Below are 12,096 nucleotides of genomic sequence, written 5' to 3'. Positions count from 1 at the left end.
TTTCAATTAGCATGGACCTATACCTAGATTAAACTTTTGGATGAGCTTGGGGTTGGACTAGATTATTTAATATTTTATTATTTTTTTCTTTTTCTAATAATAAGCTCTATGAGGTAACACTACTAAGACTCTCTAAATTGCATCAATGTCCAGTTCCAAAAGATTAATACATACATGATAGAATATACCTAACTTGAGTGGCTCAAAAATGTTAGGATTTATATGTGTCAGCAAAATTTACATGCACAACCAAGTCCACCTCATCCCATGCATATGCATGCTCTACCATCTCTTTGATAATGACTTTCTCCATAGTGTCAAGATTTATCCCCTCTCTCATTGTTCCACCGGTACCATGCCCAAGCTTTGTCGAGTAATCAATTGAGTATTGTTCTATCTCTCTTACTTCGTTGTAATGATAAAAGAAAAGGGTGAGCTCATTATATTTACCTAGAACAGAAGAATTGTGGTAAGCACAACTCTTAACAAAAATAATATAAAGTAAACTTTATAAGATTTTAACTTTTAATTTTATTCTTGGTAGAACATGAAAGAAGATGATGATTTATTTCTTGATAAGAAAATTTAAAATAATGTAAAAATATTCATATAAATATCATGATTAAAATTCATATTTTTTAGTTGAAAATAATTTAGAAAAACTGTAAATTGTCATTCACTCCACTAGAGTTTTATTATTAATTTTATTGATTAAACTGTTTAGTGCTAAATAGAGAACTACAGTTTAAATCTATATTTCTAAATATAAAATAAATTATTATTTATTTATTAAATATAAAATATATAATCAAAACTGTGAGTGCATGGAATATGGAAAGGGAATACAGAAATGTGCATATCAATTAGCCCAAAAACCCTAGCTTATATACAGGAGCGAGTGGTCCGGATTGAAACCAATCCAACGGCTACCAAAATCCACTACGCTAATATTAGTATACGGCATCGTAGCCGTACACTTGGCCCTCACATCATCCCTTCCTCTCGGAATAATGGAAGGCCGTCAGGGTTCTCTTATAGATGGGCCGGGATCTGGAGGAACGTCAGGAGGAGGCATCGGTGGATCTGTAGACGGTATTAACTGCTCCTGATCCCTTTGTATGAAGCGTTTTAACCGCTGCACATGCACAATCTCCGGAGGATCGGCCTGCTGAACGTTATGCCGAACCTCATAAACTTGTGGTCCAACTTGCCGCAACACCCGATACGGTCCTTTCCACTGCGCAAGGAGCCCCTTAGAAAAACCACGTACCGTAAGATGGGGAAAACGGACTAACACCAAATCATCCACTTTATACTCCGCAAGTGGACGATGATGGGAATTGTAGTGCCGTTGTTGTCCCACTTGTACGCGGCCTAAGTGTTTAGCAGACTCTGCTCGGACAAGTGGAAGAATGCTTGTCAAATATTGATCCCATGACCTAGCATTAGGAGCTCGTGGCAATCGCGAAGGTAAACCCAGCTCTGTTGGTAATATTGAATCATGACCATATAGAAGTTTATATGGTGAAGCACTAACAGAACTCTACACCCCTGTGACATAGGCATACCGAAGAGACGGCAAATAACCATCCCAATCCGAATGTTGAAAATTCACATACTTCGCAATCATCCCTTTGAATGTCCGAACGAGCCGTTCCACCAGACCGTCTGATTGTGGATGATAAGCACTCGTAAAAGTGTGGCGTATCCCCAACCGAGATGTCAAAACATGAAATACCTCAGCCATAAATGCAGGACCATTATCCGAAAGAATCCGCTCTGGACAAGAATGCTGGAACACCACTCGATTGAGGAGGAAGTATCCAACAGCAGTTGCAGAGGCACTAGCAAGAGCACCAACTTCCACCCAACGAGTCAAGTAGTCAGAAGCAATAATAACATACTCATTGCCAGCAGTCAATCGCAGAAAAGGTCCCATAAGATCAAACGCCACCAACTCAAACGGACAAGAAACTGCAATTGACTCCAACCGTCCTTCCGCAGCACAAGGGGGAGTATTACGAGCTTGGCACCAAACGCAGCTACGCACATACCGGATAATATCATGTCGCATCTCTGGCCAATAGAAAGATCTGCGCAGCTTCTCGGTGACACGACGGTGTCCCATATGCCCACCTAGAATAGGAGAATCATGGTAGGCATAGAGAAACCACGGAATAAACACCGAAGGCACCACTAGCCGTAAATGATCATCAGGATCCGTCCCCACAAAAGAAAGAAGGCCATCTTCAAGGCGATATTGAGAATGTAAATGCCGAAAAGGCAAGTCATCAGCAAGTGATGCAGGATTCTCAAACCCATCTCGAAGCCTTCGAATCCACAGCTCAATCTTTTGAGCCTCGCGAACCTCATCCAGAGAAGGTAGATCTTGCTCTACGCCCTGTGGACACTGAACGTCAAGGATAGCAACTGCCGACAGCACAGAATCCTCATTTAGAAAATCCACAGATGCTGGAACAACAGGTTCGTCAGAAACATGAGAATGGAGTGGTGAAGGAAGAGGAGCTCGAGAAAGGGCATCAGCATCAGCCATAGAACTCCCTGGGCGATGAACAACATCGAAATCATATATCTGAAGCTTCAAAGCCCATCGAGCCGTACGACCAACCAGGTTCTTCCGCTTCAATAATGAAGTAACAGCAGCATGGTCACCTTCAAGTAACGTCCGAGAACCATGTAGATATGCATGAAGTTTTTCGAAACCCCAGACTGCTGCTAAACACTCCTTCTCCGTCGTGGAGTAGTTCATCTCTGCTGGTTGTAATGTACGGCTTATGTATGCAATGGGATGGCGCTGACCAGGCACACTCGAGCTCTCTTGCATCAACACACCTCCAAGACCAATGTCATAAGCATCCACGCGCAAAATAAAAGGTCGAGTGTAATCAGGATATGCCAAAACCGGAGGAGTCGTCAATAGCTCTTTGAGATTCACGAACGCCCGCTCACAATCGGGAGACCAGATGAAAGATGACGTTGATGACTTCAGCAACGCTCGCAATGGTGTAGTGCGATCGGAAAGATGATCCACAAAACGACCGAGATACTGCACCTTACCCAAAAAGCGCTGCACATCATTCACACACTTCGGAGTAGGGAACTTTAAAACAGCCACAATTTTGTCAGGATCAACTTGCAAACCCTCACGAGAAATACGGTACCGAAGATAAGTTGTGTCTTTGGACCCAAACACGCACTTCGACCGCTTCAGCTTTAAACCAACGTCGCGTAGCCGATCCAACACTTTACAAACATCACGAACATGCTCCTCCTACGTCCCCTCCGAGTGGATCAAGACATCATCAATGAAGTCAGCCGTCACCTCCGGCATATCGCAAAGAACTTCATCCATCATCCGCTGAAAAGTTGCTGGAGCATTGTTCAAACCAAACGGCATCACCAAAAACTCGTACAAACCAAATGGTGTACGAAAAGCAGTCTTAGGAATATCTTCTTCAGCCATCGGTACTTGCCAATACCCAGAAGCAAGATCTAACTTGGTGAACCAACGACTTCGCCCCAGACGATCCAAAAGATCAGCAGTGTGAGGAAGAGGGTACACGTCCAGGATCGTCACTTCATTTAACGGACGATAGTCGATGCAGAAACGAATACTCCCATCAGGCTTCGTCACAAGATGAGGTTCACATGCCCAAGGACTCTGCGACTTCCGAATAACACCCTTCTCCAACATCTCCTTGACGTTTGCACGTAAAATCTTGATCTCCTTGGGTGACCGACGACGAACAGGAACCTTGATTGGACGAGCATCCCCGGTTGGAATGGGATGACGTGTGGCAATCTTGGCCCCAGACGATAGGTCAAATTCAAAGAGATCAGAATACTCCTTCATGAGCTGGTCAACAGCTGCAACACAAAGATCATCGGAGGGATCGGAAAAGGGAAGAGCAGAATAAGATGGAAACACAAGAGGAAATAGTGGGGGAACAAAAGTAATGGAAGCAGAGGTAGAAGTAGAGGGACAAAGAGGTACGGAAGTGAGAGGAATGGATGAAACATAAGGAAGTATGAGACAAGGGGGAGAAGCCTCAAAGTCACACTTGGCATGATTGTGCTGCAATCAATCCATACCAAGAATGAGGTCAAAAGCTTGACTCGGCACCACCCGCAACGACTGCAACTCAAGCTCGAGATCGCCCATACGTACAACCAGGTCCGCCTCATCTCGTGCACATGCATGTGTACGGCCGTTGCCATAAAGAATGAAAACTGAATCCGCCGCATGACGCAAGTGTAGACGACAACGTGTGGCAACAAGTCGAGCAATAGAAGATAAACTCGAACCTGTATCAACCAACACGGAGAGAAGAATAGGAGACCTCTTGTTATAAAAACGAGCTTGAAAAGTAAACACTGGATGAACCGGTGCCGAGTGAACCCCTTGATGATACTCCCGAAAGAAAGATTGAGGGGTCACTAACTTATTCGCGCAAGGTCCCTCCATTACTCGCGCGACTCCTCATTTCCCGAATGCACCTCGGTATCCAAACCTTCCACCGCAGCAGCACCAACGGGACGTTGCTGACGCCAAGGTCTCCACCCAGGAAATGGAGGTCGCCAATCCGGAAAGCGCCGACAACGCCGATAAGTATGACCAACTTCATCACACGCCCAGCAACGAACATCACGGCCACGACCACGTCCTCGCCCTTGTCCTTGGACTCGAGTAACAGCAGCATCAACCTCCATGGGAACAGGACCATCACTCATAGGAAGTGGAGCTGAAGGACGTGTAGCAAGAAGTGGAAGAGGCGACGTCTCATAACGTTGTGCCAAGCGAAGAGCATCGTCAAGAGTGGCAGGAGCAAGTGCATGCACAAGTCCGACAAGATCTTGACGAAGTGCTGGCCACAGCATTCCTAGCTTGATCCGCTCCGACATATTTGGCTCCGCACGAAGCAAAAGACTTCGGAAACGAACGCCAAATTGTATCACCGACTCAGATGGCCCTTGGCGAAGACGATGCAATTGTTGGAAGGCATCATCACAATCGTCGGCGTGTCCGAAGGCGCATTTGAAGACGTCCGGAAGAACACTCCAATCGCCACGAGTAGCTACGCTCAATCCATTGTACTACTGCAATGCCGTCCCTTGGAGACATGTGGGGAACTCACGCAAACGTCGAGCATCATCCCAAGAATGATATGTGGCAATCACCGTGAAGTGATCGAACCAATGGTACACATCATCCCCAGGATTCCCACGAAAGAACTCCGGCTGAACGCGAGGATTGGCACCAAAAGCAGGAGGAGTTGTACCATGTGCCGTGAACGCCGCCATCAACTGAGTTTGGTTGTTCAATTGCAAGCGCATAGCATCAAGCAATTGAACCAACTGCTGCTCTAGAGTCAAAGGAGGAGATTGCGGATCGGCCATAAAAATGAATGAAAAAGAAAGAGCAAAAGAAGAGAAATGACAAAAAGCTGGAAAGAAATGGTAGATCTAGACAATGCAAAAAGCTAGATCTAAACCAAAATCCTAAAAGGAAAGAACAAAAGAAAGGAAATGGAAAAAGCTAGATCTAAACAATGCAAAAGCTAGATCTAAACCGAAATCCCAAATCCAAGCACTCCCCAGGGACAATCAAAGGTGCCCCTCACCTCCACCAATGTGAGTGCATGGAATATGGAAAGGGAATACAGAAATGTGCATATCAATTAGCCCAAAAACCCTAATTTATATACAGGAGCGAGTGGTCCGGATTGAAACCAATCCAACGGCTACCAAAATCCACTACGCTAATATTAGTATACGGCATCGTAGCCGTACACTTGGCCCTCACAAAACGTATTTTAGTTGGTTTTTATTATTTCTATTTTATACTATGTTTGTCAGAAAGTATGATTACTCAGTATAAAATATATTATTATATAAAACTGTATAAAAACCTTTATATATGTATTGATATTTAATATAATTAATTAATTATAAGCACCCATATTTCTGAGGAAATTATACTAAAATATGCTTTTAGCTAGTTAGACACTTAAATAATGTGTTAACATGAATATAATGGTAAGGACTCTTTTCAAAAGTGATTTCTTAAAAGTTATATATTTTATTTTTGTATAATTAAACAGTTATAATCGAATAATAAGTTATATTTTTATAAAACCTTTTTATAATTTAGTTAAACAAAGGGCTAAAGGGGTGTACTTTTAAATTACTTAACTTATAAAATTGTAATTCAATAGTTATAGTAGCATTAATCATTTTTGGTAATAAAATTTTTTTAGATAATGCTAACTGGTTCACACTCCCATTAAATTAGCTAAGTTAATGATACTCTATTCACACTAGGAACAGTAGTGTTTGTTCTCCTTCCAGTGTCTAGCTGCAACTAAGATTGAAATCTTGAATAATCTGTGTGTATAATTTTGCAGCCATAATTTCGGGAGGAAAATCAAGACACTGAAAGCTGCAGGAGCCATGGTTGTAGATTAGCCAAGATTGGGGAAGTAATGCACAATTTAAAAAACAAAACACCAAAAGATAGAGAAATTTCATGTTGGTTTTAGTGTATTCTTACAGCTGTTTTAGATCAATGGTGGACGCTCTCCACACGGATTGGAGAGAAGTAACCATTCCCAGTGATATGGGAGAGGATCTCTTGGATCATGTTGTTTGTCTTCTTCACGTAGTCTCGGGCATGGATTTCCTTGGACATCTCCCGGATCATTCTCGCTCTCATCCCATCAAACTTGTACTTGAATAGCGCGCAAAAGTTTCCACCTTCTTTAATTTGAATCCCATACCAGACCTTATCTCCCTTGCATTTTCTAGAGTTGCATAGGTCCTCAAGTCGCCTCATCATGTGGCATCTCGTCCCACCAATCACCACCAAGAGCTGGGCGTTCCTCTCATCATGATCATTGCAATCTCTTTTCTCCTGGATGCAATAGAGCTCCTGGGTGAGGAGCCTGTAAAGCTCTTGAGCTCCAGCGCAGTGGAGGTAGTCTGGTGTCAGTAGCTTGGACGTCGGTCGCGGCCAGAAGTCATGGAAATCTTGATGCCAAGTGATATCTAACCCATCAATCTTACATGCTACCTCCTTGCTGCTCGGATTGTTTTTCAAGATTCCCACTGCTCCCTGGAGGCGCTTTCTCTTTGGGGCCTTGGCCGCTTGTCCCTCCTCCTCTCGCTGCCTCTTCGTGTTCTTTCCCTTCTTGTCGCTGTTACCTTTGGCGCTCTCCATCGCTGCCACGCTATGAGCGTTGTCGCTGTCAATCCTTTTCGTCAAACCTAAAGGGTCTATTTATATGGAACCAGAAAAGGCAATTCACGAAACCCATAGTTTAAGCCTTTCAAGAAATTAGATGGTGAGAAGCGAGACGAAAGTCACCGAGAAGGTGGCCTTGAGAAAAGAAAGACAGCTATCTCTAGCACTTGCAAGGGATGGACTCGCCTTCGAGCTTTATAAGCAGCTTGGATCCTGAGCTTCCAATCCGTCGGCCATGGATCTCTATGACCTGGATCATTAGGAGTTTTCCAAAATTCACACATGAAACGATATGGAAAGCTAGTAAATACCAGTGTGAGCTCTCCCTTTTTTCCCATTGTCCACACCTATAGCATTGGAAGAACACAACTCTTAAGTTACATCTAGATGATGACGGGTTTACAAAATGTTACCTCGTCTGCAGTATGACTCTCCTTGGCCAAGTTATTGAGCTCGTGAAACAAGAAAAAATCGCAATGATGAGAAGAAAAGCTCAGCTGGAAAGATGTTACGGTTTCTAGTGTGATTCCTGGTAAGCAGTAATCTGGCGAGGGCGTCAAAACACGTCCTTTTTTCACCATTAAGTGTCAAACAGAAGAGATTATATGAATCTAGAGTGTTTCCCTCCACCTAGGAAAGGCGAATCTTCGAAAAGGACATCATAGATAAAACAGCTTTGCTTAAGTTTCTGAAGTATGTTGTTTATGAGATTGTTATGGTGAATCTTCAAATCTAGGCACTGTTTACAACAAGGGACGCAACAGAAGTTAAAAACCCAAAACCCAACAACCTTACTTACATTTGGAGAGTTTCTACATGATTAATCAAATTCCTCCACTGTTGTCATAAACTTGTGGCTTGCATTCAGTGACAACTGGATGTCATTCACACTATTTTTTTTTTTTCCATTTTGATTCACAGGAGTGTTCTGTTCTTACAGTCAATGGTAGATGCTCTTGGAATGCCTAGTGACCATATCAACCAGCCCAAGCGTTGGAAGTTACATCTTCAAGTAACACTCCTTCAACTTGCTTTAATCCCATTGGTAGGAAAGAGTAATTTCTATTAAAATTAAAAAATTTGTCTTTAAAACAGTAGCCATTTTTTCAATTAAATTATAAAAATATAATAAATATAATAAAATGTATTCTCAATGTTTAATTATTCATGAATAAAATTTATAAGGTTGAATGTAATTAGGTCTTTGCAATTATACTAGCATCTAACTCAAAGTTTTTATATGAGAAATAATATATAACTTCCATATTTAGTTCTATTTTTCTATCTCATATAGTAATTAATTGAATTTAAACATAAAACTATTATCAAACTTTGAATGTATTTTCTTCAGAAATGAGAGTGTACATAAATCATTTTTTATATCATCTATAGTGAGTGAAAATAAATATATTACTTGGGGTTTAGACAAGGATACAAGGATATACAACGATGGATGGACTAAATTCAATGCCAAATTAATAGTTTATATGTTATAGTACTATAATTAATATATTACTTAAATACACACACACACACACAAATATATATATATATATATATATATATATACACACACACACACGCACACACTTTACACCATTCTTCCCTCTAGAAGATGAAAAAGTGATAATGATAAATCAAGTGAAATATTCTGAGTTTTTGCTAAGTGATTATAAATTACCACAAGAATTGCTCCCATGGAACCACTAATGTAATTATTGACAACCATGACTGAAATAAAACCCAAAACCATAGCACAAACAACAATTTACTATGGAATTTTAATGAACCAATTATGACTCTATATACAACTAGTAAATGCTTGAACCAACCTTGAAGATATATCTTTGAACCAAAATAAAACACTTCAAAAAACACTGTAGTCCATAAAGCACTATTGTGGCAAATAATAAATTTTATATCTAAGTTAGCTTATTAATAATTCTCCAAAACCATTATTAATGTTGAGTAAGTGAATATTGCATAAACTACACTAAACATGTTTCTAGAAGCACAATCCAATTTCTAAGAATACTCAAGAATACCAATTCTCCAAAGGTATAGAGAGGTAGTATGCATGAGGTGGCAAGCCACATAGCAAACCATTGAAGAAGTAGATAAGTGTAAGGTGGCATACCATATGGTAAATCTTTAGAAAGGTGGTATCTTTAGCCTTCTGTATGATTTTGTGCAATAAAATATTTATTTACACTTTCTAAAAAGTGGTGAAAAAAGTTTAGGTATCAAAAATTACTTATTAATGAGTCATTTTAAATATTCTTCACTTATTACTATCATGATAGTAAATCAATATTACTAAACCCTTTATCAATCCTTTTTATACTAGTGGGTATAAGGATGGAATTCTTACAGGTACTAATTAAGCATTCTTAGCCCAATAAAAAGTTTGTATCTCATTATGTTTTGCATTAGCTAGTGACAAGAACTCTTATGTATTAAGCACTAATCCTTTAATGTTGCTATATGATAGTTTATCTAGTTTGTTGGACATCTTTGCTATTGTGATGTGTTAATCTCATAAATTATTTATGGAAAGTGTCTAGATTTGCCATTGAAGCATATCTATAGAATGTTTTAAATTTGTAAATGAAGCATATCTACAAAATATAAATAACATTATTTGGCTCCCCATTAGGTATATCTATCTTTGTTTAATGTCTGACTTGGGCTTAAAGCCCAATTTCATATGGTAGAGTACCTATATCTTTGTATTAAACCACTACTATATTGAAATCTAGCTCTATTTTACATATTAATCTTCACGTTTGTGCTCTAGAAATGTTTTAATATTACTTTATACTCCTGTTTTTTAGCTCTTTAACTATATGCTCAGGAGTTTAATAATTTTACTTTCAATGGTTAAAGCTCTAAAACTTTCCTTCTCTTGACATACATGCCTAAAAATTAGGTTTCCCTCCATAAAGCGTGAGAAAGAAAAAATCAACTTTCAACAAGATAATATATTCTATTTGAAAACATCAACAGTAATTAAGTTTTTTAATTATAATAATTAAGTAAACAAATCATGGATGTACAAAATTCCTTCTCATTTTACATTAGTTCTAATCTGCATGAGAACTGTTTACCGCTTACTGGCCCACTCATCTGGGAAAGGCATGCTGTTCTTAAGCTCGAGGAACAAGGAGAACATTACATGTAGAGATTCAATGCGGCTCTTGTAGCTGTTTGGAAGCAAGGAAAATAAGAAAGATAAAAAATCTCAATGCTTACTTACACAGGAATGTCAAGGATCGAGCAGCACACATCTGAAAATGTGCCAATGTCCAAGTCCAGCTTCTCTGTTGGCAGTTCAACGGCTGTAAGTATCTTCTCTAGTTCAACAGGCCATTCCTGAAAACTCCATTGTTACATCAGAATAATATAAAAAAGAAATGGGAGAAAACCAGACGACTCTACCTGCACGAGTTTGTCAATGCTAGGCATTGGCTTCGAGTATGAAACCGAAGGAGGCGGCTTACTTCGATGTAGCTCCTTGATACTGTTGATCCATGAATCCAGCTTTTTCGGATTCTTCTCGGGATTTTCGACTGATGCCACCTTGATCATCGACGTAGATAGTTAAAAAAGCAAAACAACGAAAAAGGAAAACATTATCACGTTTCATACTTGAAGGGGATGGAGGTTTGATTTCATCGATGAAGCCCGCAGCTGTAAGTTTATCACCGCAGGATCACTTTGCTTGGGTCCGCGTTCATCTAGAACCTGCGAAGCGAGTTAACAGTGAGTCCGGACACTAGAAGAAAAGAGAAAGGGATAAACTACTTTCAAACCAAGGAAGTCAGGCTGCCCATCGGGGCGTGGAATCTTGATAAATTCGTCCACTCCACCAACAGCCGGAATGAAGTCCGGAATAAAAGGTTTCAGGATTGTCCGCAGTTCCAGTTCCTTAGGCTTGTAGCAATGGATGAGCTGAAAGAGACCTTCGATCTCTTCACTAAGCTGCAAGAGAAAGGAAAATTTAGACAACGAGAAATGAATGAATGAATGAATTAAGCTATTACCACCGATCAAACATGTTCTTGTTGAAAACCATCTTACTTTGGAGGGCCGATTGCGCTCAATTGTTGCGGGATGGGATTTCTTCTGAGCTGGAAAATCACTAAACAAGCTATCGTTTGGATAGCTTCTGCTCGTTATGGAATCCTCTTCACTGCGTAAGAAAAACAAACACTCAACGCTCGCCTCCTCAAATCTTTGATTTTTCACCTGTTTGATTGGACGCTTGCATCCTTCTAACAAAAGAAGAAGATTTGATTCAGACAAAGTCTAGTGAGAATACTTAAAAAGGGGTTGTTACCTCGGGTTGGAAAAACATCTCAGTTCGAACACTAGCATCCGCAGGAGTTCTTTGCGATGATCTCCGGCTAAGGACCCGATCACCTACAAAGAAGAAAAAACCAGCCTCAAAACAATGGAGGAAATTCTCCAAACCTTCAGCTACACTGTTGTTCTCCTGGAAGCCAAACGCGTCTCGAAACCCCTTGGCACTCAAGCCGAACGCCTCCTCGAGCGCGCTCTCGGGGACAGCAAGCGAGCTCTCCCTGACCGTCTTTTCCGCGTCGCTCTCCTGCGATCCAGCGCCAATGTCCGATAGCTGCATTTGCGACGCCACGATCACATCCGAAAGCTGGAGCACGAAATTTCACAGGAGCTCAATCGCAGCCACAAAGAGGAGACTTACATCGTCCTCCTCCTCGTCGTCCAGGAGCAAGCCTTCGAAATCCGAGACACCGGAGACCCGCGATGACGCCATGCGCGATGAAATCTAGGGCTTCATAGGGAAGAAAGGATCA

At 40.8% G+C, this 12,096-nt stretch overlaps 1 protein-coding gene across 2 annotated transcripts; it reads right to left on the bottom strand.

Annotated features, from left to right (window-relative positions):
• Positions 1 to 10,315: 10,315 nt before the first annotated feature.
• Positions 10,316 to 12,092, bottom strand: LOC112344460 (intraflagellar transport protein 46 homolog). Of its 2 annotated transcripts, none has more exons than XM_024669294.1 (10): positions 11,985 to 12,092; positions 11,735 to 11,930; positions 11,601 to 11,683; positions 11,510 to 11,535; positions 11,342 to 11,453; positions 11,066 to 11,242; positions 10,910 to 11,005; positions 10,700 to 10,840; positions 10,518 to 10,633; positions 10,316 to 10,464 (listed from the first exon to the last, which is right to left on the bottom strand). In XM_024669294.1, the coding sequence occupies exons 1-10, from the start codon at positions 12,054 to 12,056 to the stop codon at positions 10,365 to 10,367; spliced, it is 1,119 nt and encodes a 372-aa protein (XP_024525062.1). In that variant the 5' UTR covers positions 12,057 to 12,092; the 3' UTR covers positions 10,316 to 10,364. The 2 variants fall into 2 exon arrangements, with proteins under 2 accessions (XP_024525062.1, XP_024525063.1); XM_024669295.1 differs by having other exon boundaries at positions 11,510 to 11,532.
• Positions 12,093 to 12,096: the final 4 nt, after the last annotated feature.

This window comes from Selaginella moellendorffii, unplaced genomic scaffold (genome assembly GCF_000143415.4).
Source record: "Selaginella moellendorffii unplaced genomic scaffold, v1.0 SELMOscaffold_4, whole genome shotgun sequence".
NCBI lineage: Eukaryota > Viridiplantae > Streptophyta > Lycopodiopsida > Selaginellales > Selaginellaceae > Selaginella > Selaginella moellendorffii.
The sequence above is the reverse complement of the archived record's forward strand: the minus strand, read 5'-3'. Positions and strand labels throughout refer to the sequence as shown.